The 22,238-nt window shown below is 35.9% G+C and overlaps 1 protein-coding gene across 3 annotated transcripts in view; it reads right to left on the minus strand.

Moving 5' to 3' along the window:
* LOC117403992 (death-associated protein kinase 1-like) overlaps positions 1–22,238 on the minus strand; it is a 59,797-nt gene that overhangs the window by 15,593 nt on the left and 21,966 nt on the right. For all 3 annotated transcript variants that reach the window (XM_059006499.1, XM_059006507.1, XM_059006509.1), the window contains 12 exons: positions 14,657–14,878; positions 11,041–11,179; positions 9,608–9,737; positions 8,456–8,504; positions 8,343–8,369; positions 7,070–7,222; positions 5,772–5,817; positions 4,795–4,884; positions 3,817–3,909; positions 1,363–1,482; positions 456–554; positions 120–218 (listed from right to left, as the gene is read on the minus strand). In XM_059006499.1, coding sequence (XP_058862482.1) covers positions 120–218; positions 456–554; positions 1,363–1,482; positions 3,817–3,909; positions 4,795–4,884; positions 5,772–5,817; positions 7,070–7,222; positions 8,343–8,369; positions 8,456–8,504; positions 9,608–9,737; positions 11,041–11,179; positions 14,657–14,878 — 1,267 coding nt within the window. The remainder of the gene's footprint in view (positions 1–119; positions 219–455; positions 555–1,362; positions 1,483–3,816; positions 3,910–4,794; positions 4,885–5,771; positions 5,818–7,069; positions 7,223–8,342; positions 8,370–8,455; positions 8,505–9,607; positions 9,738–11,040; positions 11,180–14,656; positions 14,879–22,238) is intronic.

Below are 22,238 nucleotides of genomic sequence, written 5' to 3' on the forward strand. Positions count from 1 at the left end.
CCAAAGTCAGAAGCCTTAAACTAGAAAACCATTTTAAGATACAGCACTGGTTTCAGTCACTCTGGAAGAGTAGTGACAGTGTGTTTCTGTGCATGTGTGTGTACAAGTGTTTATATTACCTTATCTTGAACATCCAGAGGACACTTCATTTCATTCAGGAATTTTAAGGTTTCCACATGACCATGCCTGGATGCATAATAAACAGCATTTGAGCCAGACTGTAAAAAAAGAGAAACAGTTCAAATGAAGCAAGCGGTACTGATTTTAAAATGTTTACTCTACACTAAAAGACTGAGCATTCATATAACTCGCATTTCAACAGTCAGGTATGCCAGAATATACGCATGTATAGTTATGTTATGTTTACTGGTTCTTGAAGTTGTGCCAATGAAACTTCAGACTCGTGGTCAAACAAGATACACAAACACAGCCATAACCATCCCGGAAGCCCTAACCTTGTCTTTTGCGTGGATTTGTGCTCCTGTTCTCATGAGCAAATCAAGCATCTGAATATTCCCACAGCCAGCTGCTGTAAGCAATGGAGGTGTTCCGTGCTGCAAGAAATGAAGCATTGAAACATTCAAATGTGCAAAGGAGAAGACTCCAGTCGTTTCTCTTCTGTTTTTATGGAAGCAGAATGATAAGACTCATAAGCCAGTTACATATAACACTTGCTTACAAGCACAAATTCAAAATGGTCTCCATTTGCAGAAACAATTTAACCTTAATAAAGCATTAAGGTTGATATAAAACCTCTCATGCAGACACACAGCTGGATACCTCAAGGCAATTAAATCAATTTTGGCTGTTTTATTACTGTTCAAAAAAGAAAGATTTACATTACTTTCTATCCTCGTCTCTTAATTTTTTTTTTTAATTAAGAGTACAAAATCAATTGCAATTGTGTTCCTGAGAAACTTCACAGATCATCCATAACTATGAAACACTCAATGGTGCTATATTTAGAAATACTAAAAGAAATGTAATAAATTCAATGACAAATGTTTCGACCACATGTCGTTTTCAATATCTTCAGATGTTTTTATTTTTGTATTTCTAATTTCACATAAGATCCTTGTTTTACATGTTGTGGTAGGCCATGTAAAAGAAAAACTAGGGTGCCATCAAGTCTCTCAGATTTCCTGTCACCCAACCTTGAAATTAATGTGGAACAGCAATCATTTCTCAAAGATAAAGTTTCTTGGTATTCTAAATTATTATCACCTTGTATACTACAGTTGAGACAATCACATTGCTTGGAACATCATTCAAAGTTGTAAAGTAGTCCTTTTAAACACTGACTTTTTAAAAAAAACTAATAGGTAGAACATGTACATAATATTTGTGACTTGTTACCGTTACCTTGTTAGGTTGGTTAATGTCATAACTTGGCAGTGATCCAAGTAAATGCTGTAATCCGGGGACATTATCATCATTGATGGCATGAATGATTGCTTTCATTACAAAGGAATCTTCCTCATCCTTTTAAAGAAAGCAGAGACAACAGTCATTCTTCCCAAGCTTGGGATTTGTTTGCATCTGTTTGTAGTTATCACATTTCTAGTTTTAGTTCCTTTAAAGATTTTTCTTTGTGTCAGTCAAGGACTAAGGTTTTTCCTATGGCCATCAACTGAATTAGCCGAGTCTCTGCACTAAAGATATTGTTATTTATATTACAATGAAACCTCAAAGATTAAAGAGTGACGATTAATCTGAAACTTCAATTATTTCATGGATGTACATAGGATGCATTAATAAACCTTTAACCTGAGGAATAATACAAAAGAAAGAAACAGTCATAATAACTCAAATTAAACAAATGACTAAATGTTACTGCAGTGTTAACAATTTATGGATGGATTCTACAATATAAAATATAAAACACAGCTTTGTACTTTCAGATTTGTACCCTTTTAATCAAAGACAGTGTTTACTGTACACACAGCTTGCGGCTTTAAGCAAAGTATTTTGTTTCAGAGAAGAGCAATAAGCAGGGTGAGCTTTGTTTAAAGTCAAATTGCTGGAGTCCCAGGGGCAGGCTGCATTGCTGGCTTCAAGTGCTGTGCTTGACTGATTAGTTCTTAAGCTGGTTTTGAGATTCCACTGCACGGAAAATATATTAAGATATATTAGCCATGCTTATGGTCCCCTTAAAATAAGAGATTTTGAAAAATGAATACATTTAAACCAAAAAAACCCAAAAGTCAATTATTTTGTATCACGTCTTTCATGAAACTGTCATCATAAAGTGCAAGCAATTTTAACTTGATTAAATGAACAACCTATTCATGTATGAATATCACAATACTTTGTCCTTTGTCCTAAGAATAAAACATTATTGAAAATCAGATCTACAGTATTTAGTCTTGAAATAATTACACACTTAACAGATACTTTATTTCTGTGTATGTTTTACTGAGGTATTTTAATGCGTTATGTAGCTTGCTGTGTAACTTTGTGCAAGGAGTTTGATTTATTTATGGTATTTAAATGATTGGTAGAAAATAGCACTTAAATCCATAACCTTTAACAGAGTTCTAGAAATGACATGCATCTATGAACGCTTAGCTGCACAGCTAGAATGTAACAGCTAAAGGGAAAAGGCTAGACCCAGTCAAGCCTTAATGCAGACTACCAGCAGGTCCTAAATTCACTCTCAAAGCTACAGACATAGCTGTTTTACCAGGAAAAACAATACAACTTAAAATTATGAGGCTGTAAAGAAAAGATAGGTCAAATTAATAATTTAATCTAAATACAAATGGGTATTAAGTCGTATTTAGTTTTGTTATGGTACGGCATTAGTTATATCATGCAGATCCACATTAATCCATTTAACTGTGTAACAAAACAAAGTATATTATGAATGATGGAAACCGTTGTTAAAAAACATTGCAAGACTCGCAACAAACCCTGTAACTGACAGTTTCAAGTTGGAAAATATAACTGCATTAACCCTAAAATAGCAACTAGAGGGCAGTCATGTGTAACCTTGAAGTTTGCAAAGGTTAAATGGACTGGGTTTGGGGATACCAGAAAATACAAGCTTTGATGTATTTGCTTAAATCTAGGATGAGGAAACATTTCTGATAGAATTTATGAGTTTGTGTGAGCTATGTATTTTTTTTTAAATACGGATAGACCTTTGCAAGCTATGTGACCTTGTACTCTTATGATATGCAGTGTGTTTAAATGTATTCACCACTCATGGACAGTTAATATTTCACAAATCATTAACCATTTACCTGGGAGCAATTTAACTCAAACCACTTGGCTGCTATGGAGTTGCATATTTGTAACTCATTACTAATAGGGGAATATTTAGACCACTCCCCTGCCTCTTCACATTCTACAAACCAGGTAGACTTTGTGGACCTGCCAATTAACTACAGTACTCTCAGACTTTCAACAAAGCCTTGTGCTTCTTTAGTAAATTACTCCAATTCAATAAACCCAATGATGACCACTGCTCTTTCATGGGTTCCTGTTGCAAGTTTTTTTGCATAGGATAATGGTCCTAAATGAGTGACCTGATCTTTCATTCTCAGGACCTGGTTCAAATCTGCCACTGTGATTAAAATAATGAAATGCTCACAAATGAAATACACGTATATAACAAATTAGTCAAGGGACTAGTTAAACAGACCCTGCTTAGCACTGGTCTTGGACCACCTTACTTAAGGTAACAACACTAGTGCTAATTGGTGTCTGTGAAACCAGTTGAGATAAACTCAGTATTTATTTATTTACCCACCCAGCTAATTCCCGTTGAGACAGAGGCATCCATTCCAAGATTTGTGACAGCAGACTACTTACCAGGGTGTCTTCACTCCTTGCAACACTCATATTACTTCTGGACAGGAATGATCTTGACAGCCGATTGCACAGTGAGATTAAGCGCACCGACTGCTACATATGAAGAACAATAAAAACACTGGTGTCATGATGCACGAAGGACACAATACATTTGCCAGTACTCGCATTGTATTGCAGGTTTGCTGTGATCCTTTACTATTTACCCTCAATCGTTATTTATTCTGGAAAACATAACATCTGTACTTGTAATGTTCTATTAAATGTATATACAGTGCTCCCTCGCTAGAATGCGGGTCTCGGGGGACACACAATATGAGCGTTACAACCCAAGATGTTTTAAAATAAATAAATAAATAATAAAAAAAAAGAAGGTGGCAACATTCCCACTGTGGATCATTTTTTTAAACTATAAATAGCCTGGCTAAACGGCGGTTGGGAGTTCAGTTCGAAGCGACAGACAACCAAACCAAGTGCGAGAAGAGGAGCGGGTCGGGAGAGGGGAAGAGGGAATGGGCTCGCCCCAGGTTCGGCTACTGGAGCGGGGCTGAAACGAAGCTGTAGTGTCTCATCTCCCGGAAAAAAGCCGCAGCTCCTCTCGCAGCAAAAAAGTAAATGCATTAGGAAAGATAACTACGTAATAGACCTAATATTTATTTAGTTATAAACCCAATGCTGAATAAGATGTCTGTGTTATAAAGTGCCAGCGCAGCTTTTCTTCAGTTCAGATACTGTATCAAAAGGGAGAGACAGAAACGGGAGTTAGACTGAGACGTTGTTTACAGTTTGAACACCGGTACTGTATTTACTGTAGAAATATTGCATGAGTCACTAGTATAGGGAATCGGGGGACATGCTGTAGGAGCGTTATATCCGAGGCGCGTTATAACCGAGAGCTTTACAGCGAGGGAGCACTGTACTTAAAAAACACTGTCTAAAAATGAGTAACATGTACAAATAAACAATACATCTTAAAGTTACCTTCCATTTTCTTCGGGCTGCAAATTTCTTGAATTTTTCCATATTTACTGCAGATTCCTTTCTGCTGAGTGCTTGCTGTGTATCTTTGGGCTAAAGAGGAAATATTAAACATTTTAACACCTGCCAATGTGAAGTTTTCCATAACAATAAAATAATTTAGACTTTACATCATGGTATTCATATATATATATATATATATATATATATATATATATATATGCGCAATAAGGCCCGACAGGGCATCCGTATACGTTGAATATACGGACGCATCGGGGCTCCAACCGTCGAGAAGTCCGTATATTCAATGTATTAAATACCCTTGCACCAATAAAGCAGTCCCATTCAAAACTTTTAACTAAACACGAAGTTAAGATGAGTAAATTAATTTTATTGGAACATAACTCTATGAGACGGCATAGATTTATTTTTTTCCCCTGTCTGTGAGGGGTGGATAATGTGCAGACGTGTCTTTTTGTGTTTTTCTGTAGCATTTACAAACCGCTAAAAATACATTTTAAGTGACAAAGTCGGGGTGACTCAGTATAGAGACAGCAATTTTATTTCCTATTTTATTTTTTTGTTGCTATCTTCCAGTTCATTTAATTGTTCTTCATCCAAATCGGTATGTCAGCTGACTCCTCTGGGATTTTTTGCAGGTAATTGGTCATTCGGTTTCATAATTACAGCTGTACATCTGGAACTTTAAAAGCAAGACAGCTTCTTACTAATTCTGTGAGGCAGGCAGTGATTTTGAATATGTGACAAGGTTCCAGCTGTCCAATATACGGACAGCTGGAACCTTGCTCGACCAATCACATTGCCAGCCCTGGATTATATATATCATCTTGGCAGTAATAGATAGGGATATATTAAATATGCACCTTAAAATGAGGTATTATGTTTATAAGCATGACATACAGAAATACACAAACCTGCCAGGTTTATAATGGTATTTATTTAAAACTGTTACAACTAACCTTGATCCACGGATGCTCCAAACTATCTTGAATTGTCATTCTCTTTCTAGAAGTAAACAGACATATAATATTGCAGTAATAAATACTTGAACACTTTAAAATTAAAAGGCGTTGTTATGGTTTCACATGACCTTTAAATGCCACACTGAGTCAAAGTGATCTTAGTGCAAAGGAATTTACAACCAAACCTTGTTTCAGGTTTTGATGAAATTTTGTGAGTGGTAGTGTTATGTTATAATCTTAAATATGTACTTGCCAACGTTTCAAGCTATCGTTGCACATCCAGAGGGCATAATCTTTTTTTTTATAAATAATGTAATAAGATGTTTAAAATGAACATTGCATCTGCAGGTGATAGAAAAGACATTGGTACTTATTTTTAAAAAAAACTGACAAAGTATTGTATGTTACTGCATACAAGTACCACTGTGATGCATGACTTTCCTTTACACATCAATTTTCAAATTTGAGTGACAAATTCACATATCAGATTTATATTCCAGTAATTACTTTCTATCTGAATGTAGTACTTTTGTCAAAATGATATATCACTTCTAGGTAGCAGTTATCTTGTGATAACTATATGATGTTTTCCTTATTGGATCATTGGACGATTTAAAAGCCTGTAGTGAAATTCATCTTTAGTCTTGCTGACATTTGCCTATGAATAGAGAAATGCGTTGAGCCTGACATTAACATTAACCCACTTACCTTTAAAAAAACCCACCCCGAAACACCAAGTTATACTTGACACGTCTCACTTTCATAACAATGTATATTTTCAATTAAAGTGACCATTTTATCCCACATACTGTTTATACGAACAATAACCCACACATGACAATACTGTGCTGAGCCTACTGTAACTGCCCAGAAACAACAATAACTTCCGTATTTTAGTTCTCTTTAAAAACATCATCAGGAAATGAAATTAAAGCACACATATTCTGTTTAACAAAGAAGGATGTCAGTAACAGACCACAGGAGATCAGGGGTTTAACTTGGCCAGTCAGTAAAATAAGTCTTAGACATGTGTTAATCAAAACTGGGAAGTGGAAAATGCATTGTTGGTTTTGGGGTCTGAGCCACCCTCTTAACCCTATTCCTCTGAAGACATTTATTTTGTACACACCCACATATTTATATATTCTATTTGCTTTCATATGGAAGTAAACTGGTTTTGATTTATGTAAAATAATAAAAATCAAAGTACGACTAGACTGTAAACTACAGCATCTTGCAATAAAATAGTTAAAACAGCAATTATATAATTTATTTTAAAGAAATGATAAACATACTTTGGATCTTTTACCAGAAGCCTTCTTATAAAATCTTTAGCCAGCCCACTAGTTTTCCTAAAGAACTCTTCTTCAAATTCGTAATTAACAGCAGATACATTTGCTAGCGTTTCTTGCTTGCTGTCACCCAGGAAAGGCGATGCTCCACTCAAACTGTTAAACACACACACACACACACAAAAACAAACAAAAAAAACACATTTTAAAAAAAGGACCGTTATAAAAAAAACAAAAACACTTTTCTTAGAATGCAAATACATTTTACATAAGATACAAACCTTTTAATAACAAATAAACTTTGATTGAACTTCACAGGAAGTCAAGGACAACTTTGAAACATTCCCCAGTCATTCAAACGTAATCACGGTGTTCGGTCATTCTGTTCTTCATAATTGTATTTTTCTGGAACTCCCCAGCCTGAAGTCATTTTTCCCTTTTGTAATATGTGAACATATTGCACTCAAGTGCAGTACATTTGTCAGAAGTCATTTTGTAGTTAAAAATCCAATACACACTGTTGTCACTAGCGGAGGGCTAGTTAAAGATCAATCCCTATGGGTGAATGGTCTTTTCAAGCTCATACCCTATCACCCTGTCTCACACAGGGGTCAGCAGAACACCAGCAATGCGTCACATGAAAACCAGCACAAAAAAACAAATTCTGTGCATACTTGCATTTCTAATATACCTCTGTCAGTCAAATAGTAATACTAGCCCAATAATTCTATTCACCAGATTGTACCTGTTATATATTGCAGCAATGTTTGTATTGTTTATCTTAAAAGCACAATAACTGAAGTGCATCACAAACTTTGATGGGGTACTGTTGGTTGAAAATTTGCATTTTATTTGTTTTATTTCTGGAAATCGATCTCAACTGTGCTGTACGACACAATAACTGTGTTGTAGGTGGAGTAGGAGCAGACATGTTATAAAAACCCAGTACACATAATGACTGTGCAGCAGGTGGAGGGAGAGGAAATAGGACACCGGGGCCACAAACAGTAAATTAAGAAAATAACTAAAGACACTATTGTAAAACTAACTAAGGGATACACATTTATTAAAAAAGTGAATAAGAAGTTGTAAAGTCATGAAAAACGGAAATGGGTTTATTCAGTAGCAAGAAGCATCTTATTTTAGGGAAGAAACATATATGCAACCCAACTGCTTCTAGTGGCAGTGTTAAATATATGTACTATCACAGTATAAAGTACTGGTAACAAGTGTAATCAAAGCTAAACGGTGGCAAAGCTAAATCCTTGGTACTTACAGAATATATGTTATCACACCAACACTCCTGAATAAAAAGAAGAAAAAAGATGGTTATTAGTTCAAGAAAAGAAATGCATCATTTCTAAATGATCCACCAAACTGCTTTCTTACCACATATCTGCTTCTAGGCCAAGAGGCTCATAATTCACTATTTCTGGAGCTATAAAAAAAAAAAAAGAAAGAAAATATAATATATTATTTATAATAAACCTGCACCTTACAAAATGCATCTGTTGAAATGAGTTTAAATCAAACAGAACACCCTGCAATAACAACAGGGTGCATGGCCATCCCTTGTAGCCAGGTGATGAGTCTACAGGGTGGTTTTCTTGAGAGAGAACTGAGTAATCAAGGAGTACTTTCTCTAGTTCCTTCGGGGAAGTTGATGGTGGAAATCTGCTGCAGACTCTGTTCTCTAAAACAGCCCACAGTCTCAGCTCTTCTGTGCAGTCTTGGATATGGAAGCACCTACCAACCGAGCATCTGCTATCGTTTCCCTCCCAACAGATTCACTCGGTCATGTGGTGGACAGTATTTACTCAAATGTGTGTGCTGCATACCACAGGCAACCCCTAAACACGAACTGTGCCGTTTACTAGGAGGCTTAGCTCATTTTTACTTTTTTTCTCTATTAAATAAAATTATGATTTAATAAAAAATATGCCATAGATCTCGGTCAATCATAACATTGATTTAATAAATGTTCCAAAGCAAAAATGTTCTTCATATTCTTTAGCAACTGAAAATTGAGAATTGAAATATTATTTATTCTGCTTGGCACAAAAAAGATTGCTTGGAGTTGAATTCCAAATTTCAGATAAATGTTAATAAATAGTACTAAATATTACTATTATTATTTATTTCTTAGCAGATACCCTTATCCGGGGCGACTTACAATTGTTACAAGATATCACATTATTTTTTACACATTATTTTTACATACAATTACCAATTTATACAGTTGGGTTTTTACTGGAGCAATCTAGGTAAAGTACCTTGCTCAAGGGTACAGCAGCAGTATGTCCCCCTGGGATTGAACCCACAACCCTCCGGTCAAGAGTCCAGAGCCCTAACCACTACTCCTATATCAGAAGAGCAACACTGTAATTGTCAAAGACTACCCTGTAGTGCACACAAGCAACCACAACAAACTTCCAATAAATATTATACAGTGCATTATGCTGTGATCATCTGAACCTCTTCCATTGCACATAAGTTTGTCCTTGTATAAAGATGGAAAATAAATGAAATATTGACACTGACCTACAAATTCTGGCGTTCCAAAGATGTTTTTAAAATCATTGCCAAAATCAATTTTGTGAGCCAATCCAAAGTCAATGAGTTTAATGCGAGGATGGGGCACATTTCTGTTTAGCAGCATGATGTTTTCAGGCTGTGGGAAAGCAGGAAAGAGGGATCAAATATGGAAATCAAATGCAAAATGTAGGATGCCCTTTCTACGAACACAAACATGTTCCACGTGCATGGGGATTAGGCACAATGCAAATCATTAAAATACATTAGTATGCATGTTTAGTTTTAAGTTATTTGAATGCATTAAAAATTAATTACACAGATAAATATTTGCTGTTGACTTGTTTTATGAATCCATCCTTGCAACTTTAATAAAATACTGTATTGCTTGTGCTTTGTCAAACAAGTATGTCAAGAAATGCTGAAAAGTAGATCCCAACGAACTATCTATCCATCCATCCATCCATCCATCCATCTATCATGTTCAAGTAAAAATGTAAGTGTGATATATAGGGATGCACCGAATCCAAGTTTTTGGGATTCGGCCAAATACCGAATCCATCTCAAAAGATTCAGCCGAATACCAAATCTACAAAAACTGTCAAGAAAATTGAAGGAAACTGTTGAATGAAAAACATACTGGCAGCTACTTACAAGGGATGCGCACAATCTATAGTTTTGAGCCTTTTAGTTAATAGTATTGTTATTATCTGAGTGACGTGTTTAGTGTGTGTGCCACCAGTAATTTAGGTAGTTGAGAGTTGCGACAGAGTTCAAACGTGTTCTTGTTATTAAATACAACAGTTACGTTCAATACCGGATTCGTGTCTTATTTAAAGAACTGCACACATTGGAGGGATGTATTAAAATGGATGTGCGTCTGGGCGAATATAGGATTCGGATTCGGTTCACCAAATCCTAAGCATTTGGCCGAATCCGAACCCTGCTCAAAAAGTAGGTATTCGGGCCAAATCTGAAACCGAATCCTGGATTCGGTGCATCCCTAGTGATATATAAGTGTGATAAATCTGAAGAGTCTGATCCACCAATATCATTTGGTTCTAAGGAATGACTATAATAATTTACATCACAAACAGATAAGTGGTTCTCTGAATAAATGCAGTTGTCTTTAAAAAATAAAAAATAAATAAATAAATTTGTAAAAACCACCATACTAATGAAATGACAAAACAGGAGAACTCTAAAAGGAAAGCATGAGCAGACAGGAGGTTCAGATGAGCTTAGTTTTGAAGGGATTATCATTCTGTACATCGATACATTTTGATTGCATATCTTTAAATCACAAGCTAGTTGCAGAAATAATCATTTATAAAACGAACAAAACCATCAAAGTCACAATCCCAGACATTGTTGTAGACCTGTATTATCACAGCTTTGACATTTCTTCCAATGTTAAGAAAAGCGTTAAGAAAAGCGCATACCTTCAGATCAAAGTGAGCGATGTGCTTTAAATGCAGGTACTGAACTCCATCAAGGATTTGCTTGAGAAATGCAGTAGCTTCTTCCTCAGTCAAGGATTCCTTTTCAGCAAGAAAATCAAAAAGTTCCCCACCTGCCACGCTGTTTTAAACAAAGAAGGTGGTTAACCAACACTTAAAATGATTAACATACGGAAAGTAAGCATCAAGGGGAGCTGGGTGACAACTTACAAATATAATATCTTGTAACCTTAAGTAAACATCCAAAAAGAGCTTGCATGCAAACACACACTGAATACTTAATTGTTTTAATGTAGTTAGGTGGTTGTTAAGCCTATTTCTTCAATCAATAATGTCTTTATCAAGCAGCCCAGTGAGAATTCCAATTGAGTATCGCTTCCCAACACTGTACAGTTCAACCAGATGGCTCAATAGTACCAAAATGTATGAACGAAATGTATGTGAATTTGCAGAAGGGATTACTTTTTGGATGCTGTACAACATTAAAAAAAGCTACAATCTGGTAAAGAGAGGGGGCGTTTAATAACACACCGGGCACTCCATCTATGTGAGAATGAACACCAGCATGACTGTAAGGTCCTGTAATTAGCACTTGAAATGAAAGTGGACTGCCAGCGAAAATCACTCCTGAAAGACGCTTACCAGATTCCATTTTATGCTCCTAAACAAAAGGCTTGTCTTTTCCCCCCCCCCATAGCCTTAAGAGATTACAGTGTCATACACTATAATTTGGGTTAAAGAATGGTCAATTGTAAAAGCTACTTTCCTCGTCAGTCTCTTTATTCTTGTAACATCCATGCAAAAAATAAAACATACTACAAGGACTTCACTACTGAGGTCATGTAAAACGTCATGCATTTTCATACTGTGATAACTGTGTTATACGATGCTGTTTCCCATATTTAAGAAAAACAAATACATTATTTAAGAAAAACAAATACATTATTTAACAGCATCTCCATGCATACCCGTGTTCTAGCTTGCTGTGTGTGGATTTTCATGCTTTTTTATTATAAAATTTATTGTACAGCTTTTAGAAAGTCAGTTGCTAACTTAGGTCCGGACCAAATCAAAGTTAGCACTTAACGAACGATGACGCGAAAGCATTCACGGTAACAAAACACAAGAAAAATTCCAAGCGAAATCTCACGGAACCAAAACAAGCCCTTTTCGCCTTTCAAAAAGCAGCTATCGCTTGTTGACCTAGGTGGTTGAGAAGGGGGAGTGGTTTGCTATCGCCCGACCAAATCTACTCAATTCCAGCTATAAATCACATCGCAAGACTTTCACAGGACTGGATTTATAGTCAACGTCGAACTTGTCGCAAGATATCGCGTATTAATCAAATAGTAAAAAAAAATAACACTAAACATCCTGATATTTGAAAAAAACAAAACAGTACATGCCTCAAGACACTCCACTGACCTCAATATATCGAACACTTGCACACAACACTTTGTAATTTAAAATGAATAATTTACAGTATCAATTATTAGTATATGTATTATTCCTATTATCATAATATATGTTGTGTTTGTCACACCCTTAAACAAAACACGTACAAGACTTTTTTAGCCACAGTTCGAGTTAAATGTTTAATAAAGCAATACGCATTATTTCTTTAATACGTACAATCAATAAACTATTTTCTACTCACGGACAGGTTTGCTTGAAGCAGTGGCTACACCGTGTCAGCATGCCAAGCGGTCCCCTCGAAACATATCAATAGGTGTAGATAACAAAATTACGTAATACCTATAAAGGTCATCTCAGAAGCATCAAGATGAAGTTTTTAAATTTGCTTTGGGTTTTCGACAGAAGAAATAATAATAATAATAATAATAATAATAATAATAATAATAATAATAATAATAATAATAATAATAATATACAACTACCCGACTGTCCGTTTAAAAAAAAAAATTAAAAATCTGCAAATCAACTTTTTATTTTGTCACGGCACTGGATAGCATTTCATTCGACTTCTTATTGTATAATATGTGCTGGTATTGATCCTGGCGACAGGGTTACGTTGGGTTTTGGATGTTCTATACTATGCAGCCTTGTGCACAATAGGGCCCTGGGCAGCACCGTGCCAGTCGGGTATGAGGATGCTGGCATTGCATGGTGCTGACACAAGTCAGGGCACGGTATGGATTTTTACAAAAATCATGAAAACAATGTGGCATACTTTCATAACAGTGACAGAACAATGCAGCACGATGCTGCAGACGTCGTGGAAACGAGGTATTTGCCAAGTGTGTGTGTGTGTGTGTGTGTGTGTGTGGTGTGTGTGTGTGTGTGTTTTCTTTCAAACTCGCGTCCGTATTTTTCAATATTTTACACAATCAAAATAAAAGCAGATAATTTGTTTTATTATTAAACGTATTTGTATAGTAGTAGTTGCATGTAACAGCATTCATTCACTGATATTCAAACGAAACAGGAGTACAGCACAGATTTTAAATTTTTTTTTTTTCTGCCCTGGCTCCCTTTTCGTATGTTACCGCCTTGTTTCCGCCCCTTCAAAAGGTCACAAATACTGGCTGGGGATTGGTCAACAGCTATTTTCATGTTGCTTTCGGCAGTCCCTCCTACTCCTGCGAAACTTCTCTCCACCCCTTTTGCGGATTGGAAATGGCTAGCTTTGGTTTTGTAATAAAGAAAATGCGATATGGAAACTAGTGATATTATCACATAAACACTTTCGCAAGAGAGATCGGGGGTTTGATTTGGTCTGGCCCTTAGTCCAGTTGCCACAGGAAAACCTTTCAAAAGCTCCATGCAACAAAAGTAATACATGTTTTGCATGGAATTGCACAGTAAAATGCAAAACATGTATATAATACATTACAAAATACAAAAAAAAAAAAAGAAGATTTACAAATATATTTTACAAAGGTTCCTGGAACAAAAAATATAACTTTACTGTTAAATGTACTGGCAGACACAGACATAAAACTTCAGAGAACAATGATATCCAGCTTTTTGTTTTAAATCACGCAAAAAATAAATCATAGCATTTATAATACATACTTACCATGGGGTATAGAAGTGGGCCACAAATTAAACAAAACAGACCATCAGTGTGCAAAGTCACTCAGGTAAAAATAATTACTTTCAGCCTGTTCTTTTTAGAGCATTCACTTTATCAGACTAGCAAACACTTCATTTGTGTGCATTAATAATTGTGCAAATTAGAACTGTAATCCTCTGATAATATTTAACTCAAACTACTGCATTCTGTTGTTGATACATATTCCATGAAGGAAATGGTTGAAATGTGGCTGTAATTAGTTAAAATGAGTCCATTGTTACAAAATAAATTAAAAATGAAGAACATTCCAATAAGAATTTATATATTAACATTTGTGTGAGCAATTATAAAGATTATACATGAATATTACAACTGCATACTGCTGCATTTGGGAATTGTACATATATAGAATTAATCAATTTGTCAGGCTGCGATATGATCACACAAGTGATATGCAGGTTTCATAAACAATGAAATTCCAAATTAGAATAATACAAAGTCAAACCAATTCACACAAATTCCCTGTAGAATCCTTGAGAAAGATTCTAAAATGGTACTCACAGCTCGAGAATTAAAATGACGTCTGTTTTATTCTCATACACGTCATGCAGTGTGATGACGTTCGGATGCTGGATCTCTTTTAATATGCTGACTTCCCGTTCAATGTCTTCTTTGGTGACCCCTCGCCGGCTGGACTTTGTCCGGCGCTTCTTTATGAATTTTGCAGCATATTCCAGGTCTTGATTTTTTTTCCGACATTTTTTTACTACAGCAAACTGCCCACTAGAGAAAAAACAAAAACAAAAGCTGTATTGTAACAACACCGAAGATACTAGGGCGTGGTGGAGGCTCTGAGAACTTTACCCGATTATTGCACTGCAAATATTTTAATCATGGATTATTTATAGTTTACTACTAAAGAGCAAACAGACTGTAGTGTAAAAAGGGAAACTGCCACAGAGAAGCTGTATCAGAGTATTAAATGACATTGTTAGAATACCACTTTTATTTTGGACCCTTGTATTTAAAAGTCAAAGCATTTCCTCATTACTTAACAACGGCTACTCTCCATGTAGATAAAAACACCTTTTTAAATCAAGAGCACACTTGTGGAACACACACATACTGTAGTACAGTTTGGTCAAAGCAAACTTTTCAATACATAACCTACATATTAAGTTATCTTGAGTTCATGTGAGGGTTTAAAACACCCTCACCGATATGAAAAGTTATTACATTCAGTTCATACAATTGCAAATATTATTATCAAATACAGCCTGGTTTATGCTAGGATACAGTAGGCCTGGGCCTAAATAAATGCCTGGTTTGTAGTAGGCCTGTGCACTGCAATGTAATGACCACTGTTGTCACACATTGCTAAACAGCTTATTTGGGCCCTTGTCCAAAACTTTCAAACATATTTTTTTCACAAATTCTTTAAATACTTGATATTACTGAAATACCTTATCTACGCACTAAGCGAACATGTTTGTTTTTTACATTCGATTGTATCAGTTTTGTAATCTTACACCGAGTTCCAAGATAACATTTTCCAAGAGTGAGCTAATTTGTCTGTAAACGTGAACTCTAGCTACACTGCCGTCCTTTTGCAATCTTGAGTTCACTTTCGTTTCACACTGTACATCAATAAGCAAACTCACGCAGGCACAATCCCAGCTTTAAACGGATGAATACGTTTTTGTTGTTCCAGCTGCAGACCGGATACACATGTTTCATCTGACACATGACTCGAAGTTTGGAAATATTACTCAAAAAACAGGTTTAAAACTGGTTAATTTTCAAGACCTGCACAGTGAATTGCTAGACCAAGTCACCACTTACTGTAGCATCAGAGCAAACATGCTCTGGTAAAGCACTTGTGGTAAAGGTACCATAGAAACGACCCCAAGAGAACTTCAGGCTATGCAAGGAAAACATTTAGAGTGCTGTTTAGAGATATGCTCAGTAGTAGCTTAAGGTGAACCTGTTAAGTTTAAGTTTTCGGCAGATCTCAGACATAAATCTGAATAATAAAGCACAACCCAAAAGCTAATTTATTAGTTGTAGAGCTGGTCCTCATTTGTGTAAAAATAAAAATCACAATTATGCAATATATGTCACTGGAGTTGTAATAGTGTGACACCCACAACTGGAATCAAGTTAAGTTAAAAGTCTAAATTTTCTAAATTGTGGCCAGATCTCTTTACGTATCATAGAACAAATGGTACCGGTACATTTGTACAGAGATAAACTCCTTTATTATACCAATGTTCAAATAAAAATGCACTGGTAGCTTTTTATTACACTTTTCTAAAATATAATATATCCAGGCTACATTTTAGCACCAAAAGAAAAAGTAATGTAACAGAAAAAGCCAGGTATCTGGATATTTTGACAATATTAGATTGGTTACAAAATTATATTCTTAGAGGGCATCCGAAAATCAATTACTGAGTTGGTGCCAAATAAGACACTGTGTGCCTTGTTTTGAAGCAAAGGCAAATATGATTTGAAATGAATAGCTATACTTTAACGCTATTCTGTAATTCACTTGCCAGTTTTGTACCATTAAAATGAGTGTATTTGCACTCTGGCCCCTCTTGTGTTTTATTGCATCTCTCGCTCTTTTTCTACTGACACCCATACCCTCACAAATCACACAACAAGTAAATCAGACATGCTTTGAACCGCCAAGACGGAACAAACTAACGTAATCCTCTGAGCATTTAGATACTTCTTTGATAAGTGGTGTCTGACTAGAACGTGAAATTGTATACTATACTTCAGCACCTCAGCTTTTGTAGGAAAATTGGAGCAAATGTATGTCTTCTAATATGATTTAACCTTAGAAATCTTTATTATTGTGACGTTTCACCAACATAACAGGGAGGTGTAAACTTGTTAGAGATGGATGCTACCAGTTCTAGCTCCCCCCTCTAATCTTATCTCTGCTTTTTCAGTATAGATAACTGTATCTTAATCCGATCAGTTGATTGTTCTTTAGTTGTTTGTTATTTGTCCATTTGTTGTTGAAGCCGACACCCTGGGATCCTTCAAGAAGCTGCTTGATGAGATTCTGGGATCAACAAGCTACTAACAACCAAACAAGCAAGATGGGCCGAATGGCCTCCTCTCATTTGTAAACTTTCTTATGTTCTTATTAAAAATGAAGAAAATCAACTACCAATGGTTGTGAGGCACTTCATGTTCCCAGAGTAACAGGCAGGGAAGATTACTTTTTTTCAATTATATATCAATATGAATTAAGAAACACTTCACAGCTGTAGGTAGGGATACAATCTGAGTTTTCAGACTTTGCTTATGGAGCAAGGTGGTTGCTGTGTGCAGACAATTCAAAATGGACATTGGGCAGAACATTCAGGTGATTCAGCCTGTCTGATAATGGACCTCAAACTATGCAGTTCACTGGACAGCTGCACTTCTATGTATTTTGCAGTCCATTATCACACAGTAATGGATCTGGAGTTGGTCACTTGAACAATTGCATCTAATAAAGAATAAACAGCAGCCAGCCACTCGGAATCACGTTCCACTTTTAATCCATTTGAAACCAGACTGTTGTCTAGTAAAACATAAAACAAGTAAACACACAGTACTGTCTCCAGCAAACAGTCCGAGACGGACCTTCTATCCGTTAGTGGGTTGCTTTGAGTCCACTTCATTTTTCCATAGCAAATTTGGGTCAAACAGACCTTCAATCTCCGGATCTTAACAGTGTCACACACCTCTTGCCATTTAGTCTTGGGCCTCTCTCTAGCAGAGACTGACAACTGTGCTGAATTATGCGGGACATGTATATAAAAACAGGGCACACCTCAGTTACTTAAATGTTCCCAGTGTCTAATGTGATGTCAAGTCAATTTTAGGGTTAGACACTGCAATAAAAGGACACATGTAGTCTAAGCAATGTCCCTGTTAAAGGCATTACATGCCCTTTTACATACACTCTTGCTTAATAGCAGGAACAGTAACACTTACTGTGTGACAGAAGAATGTTATTATAGCTGACGAGATAAACATTAAACTCTGGTTCATCACCATGAGTCACAGAAAGCACTGGGAAGCCCTCCCGCTCAGATAAAACACAAAAACACCTCTCCATCAACAAGGATTAGTGCATTAGTGAAAAAAGAAGGATTACTGACTAAACCAAACATTATACCAGATATTAGCTTTGTAAAAGTAGCGACATATGCTAAATGGGCACTCCCATATATACAGTACAGTTTGATTAATTATTCACATAGTGTTTTATTGTTCCCCTTTTTGATAAAACGCCTACACAAAGTAACGACTCCTCACATCAGACTGCGCAGTCTGCATTGTCACTGCAATATCCTAAATAGAACCAACCAGCCTCATCATCACACACAGTTTTACAGATTTCTAACAAACCGGATTTGTATCTTCAACATCTGTCATGGCTTCTTCCTGTTATTGTACTTTACAATGCAACTTTTTCTTTTGCAGTTTAACAAAGTTGAAATAGAAAAAAACAGTACCAACACTGTACAATGAGGTATACAGACACTTTTATTCTGATATTGAATTACTGCTGTCAATATCTTTTAAATGTTAGAAAAAAAGCATATATCTCTTTACAAGAGTCTTGTAAAGCCTTAATAATTTATGAAGACAAGACTTCCATGTTTGTTTTAAATGTTGCAGGTATACCTTGGAATTGTTTGCTACCCCCTCATAATTATTAGAATTGGGATTAAGAAAATATATGTGGGATGTACTTTTCAATACAGTCGCACTAGTGTGGGACGCCCTCTGCAGAAAATCAGAAACAGATCCCCAAAATGTAACCTACAACAGTTCAGCCTAAATTCAGTGTTTGAAAAAAAACTGTGTAAATGTTCATTCAAAGTGTCAAATTTGGGGTAACAATTATGGAAATCATGCATAAAAATCCACAAAAAAGTTAAAAAATAGGAAATGCATTTGGCATCAGCTACTTGGTAAACAGAGCAATATAAAAGTATACAGTAATATATTAGAAAAAGATGAACATTTATTTCTGAAAAAAGTTATTCCTTTTAAACATTTCTCAATGAAACAATGGGTAACTATTAAGCACAGACGCACCAGGGATTAGTAAAATAGACATGAATATCTTATGTGAATTTAAAACTTCGGAGACAAGATCAGTGTACATAGAGTGGGCCAGTTTGTCAGCTCCTTTTATTCGTGTAGATTCACTCTCCGTTTCTGAAGCATGAATCTGCTAGTGACACCAATCTAATAAAGGTTGGTAAAGTCTTCTGTTGTGACAGTTTCCATGGCACTATAAGTGGATTATTTTTCCTTTTAAACTATCCTCCACAGAGATCTACAAACCAATGTGCAATTGTCAACAGTTCAATAACACAGCTACAACAGGCTGACAAAGAGAAAGACTTGTCTATCGACATGTAGATTTCTCATTTTTAATGTTAAATAAAGCTGAGTGCTCCTTATAAAAGCAATTTGCATTTTAATGCACAGCACTGGCATGAGGATCAAAATGTCCAAATGGCAGGATGCTGTAGCTCTGGCACCAAGAATGCTACAGTGATTAAATCAGATAGTCATTACTTTGCAGAATTAATTCTTCTCTTTAGGGCAGGACTTCTGAATTGGGCATGGCATGTTAAGAGCTGTACAGGATAGAAAAGCTTCTATAACGACATGCTGGCTTTGCAGCTTAAGTCTCATGCCATGAGTTAGGAGAGTGGGAGCTGGAAAGAACATGAACCGGGACAAAAAAGTGGAGCTGGTTAACATTCATATCCTGTGGTGAGAGCATCTGTATTTATTATAAATGTAATGCCGGAACCCTTCCATCAAGTCAAATGGAGTTCATCTATAGGTAATGCAATAATGCTTTTGGTATAAGCTAAACTGTGACTTGTAGTGGAAGTCCTAGCATATTGTTGCCCAACATTTAGTCCCTCCACAAGCCAAGCTTAGTTGTTTTGCAGAATACCCCCCCCTACTCCCCACTCCACTCCACTCTCCCATTACAAATGGGTAAAGAGGCAAAGGTGACATTTTCCTGTTTGTTGTACTGCCAAAAAATGAGTTCACATCATGTTCATCCTTAAAAGCAAGGTTGGACACTTACTGATCCACAACAGTTTATAGACAATGCTTGGTCATGGAGTCTACGCAATGTTGAAATGTAACCATCAGAGACTATTTATCCCACAGGCCCTCCGTGAATTGGGATCCGAGGACTGGACTGGCATGTCATTGCAGATGTAGTTCTGCCAGCAAGCATCACTCCTCTTCTTACAGAGGGAAGGCCTAACGAGTTGAAAATACCCCCAATCAATCAATCAATCCAGAGGGTTGAGGACAGAGCAGACTGAAATAAATACATTTTTGTAATTTAAAATAAAACTCATAACTCAAATAAACCTACACAAAATATGAAAGCACTATTTGTGGTTAATTGAATACATCAAAATGTATGTGAACATTTAATTTTTTCAATTAACTGTATGATTCATAATGCTCTCCTTATTAATTTCTCTGCATTCATATTTTATACACACACATTACTTTCTCTGTGGAAAAGTGGGATTACAAAATTCAGACACGAATTCTAATAAAAACAGGAATAAAGTATTTAAGCTTATTTTTCTTGTAAATTCAATAAATATAACTGAAGCAACAACAACAAAACACACACTACTAGGAAAGCTTAGATTTAGAGAGACTCAAAATGTAGATTTATGTTTTACAAACATGTCTGGATCTCTTCACATAACTAAGGCAAATCATCCACAGCCAATTTGCATTAAAAAAGCTGCTTCCATCTTTAACGGATTGGAAGAACCAGCTTTAATTTAAACCAACGTACTCTCCTTGCGAAATCTATTGAGCAACAGACTTTGCAGACACTTTACTGAATCAAATCCAACAGCGGCACACACAAGAGCATCACAGTACAGCCTGCATCAACAGTAATCTGGGGTCTCAAACTGTTTATTAAGTGCCAAAAACAATTAAAATGACATCCCAGCTATGCAATACACTTTAATTAGAAAAACAAAAAAACACTTATTGTCATGTTTTTAGACAGTTTAGTTTTTCTTTTTCCATTTTGGTGCCTGTAATCATAGGAGGGGTAGTGATTTATGAAGTACGGAAAATCAAACGGACATTCCATGGCAGTAAATGAAGCAGCAACCTACATGGGTAATGATATGAAATGTCGCTGGTGTTTCTGCACTGAGAAAGAGCTGTGCATTGAAAAGTTTAGGCTTAGATATCGCTGTTGGTGAGGAAGTCAGTTATTTAGTTAGTGATGAAGGTAAAACACCCTGAAGCAGCTATATACGTATTGGAATGAAAAAAAGGTTTCCCTTTTTTTTGTGAATAATTTCTTTAAGCGAAGGATCTTCTTTGCATATATCTCTAATTAAATAATGATAATCTTTTCCAAATGAACATGGTGTTGGCAAAAACCACCCTGCTGTTAGGATATTCGTATCATCCTCCTAATTAGTGTGATAGCTTTCCATCCCATTAGGATCCGGACACACTGTAATAATATCAAAAAGAAAATCTGCCTCTAATTCAGTGGGAATACCAATTCATGCCCAAACCAACTGAAGAAAGTATGTTTAGCAGAAAACAGGGAACCTATTAAAATATCTATTCAAATATTTAAAAAAATATATATATATAAATCTGATTTGAATAAAGAAAAAAAAACGGAGAGCCAGCTTTTGGCATTATGTAATTAAAGACCAGTTAAATTTGATCTGCGTTATACATTCTTATCTCCATATACAGGGTGATTAGAAAGTAAGTTTACCACATCAATGCACCATATCATTGATGTGGTAAGCTTACTTTCTAATCACCCTGTATATTGAGCAACAGTAATCTGACATGTTCTTTTGAGCTGTATTGTCTGTTTTCATTTCCTTCAGTCAAATGTCTAAAAGAAAGAGAGCAAGAATACATCAAGAGCATATATATTACTGTAAATTACCAGTTGCACTACAACCTAGAATACAGTATTTAACAGATTTGTTTTTGGTTACCAGTAAGCTTTCAAGTTTCACACTAACAAAGGTAACTTACCGAGTGCCATTTTATTTCAGTAAGTGGAAGAAAGTGATAT

This window comes from Acipenser ruthenus, chromosome 1 (assembly GCF_902713425.1).
Source record: "Acipenser ruthenus chromosome 1, fAciRut3.2 maternal haplotype, whole genome shotgun sequence".
NCBI classification, from domain to species: Eukaryota; Metazoa; Chordata; class Actinopteri; order Acipenseriformes; family Acipenseridae; genus Acipenser; species Acipenser ruthenus.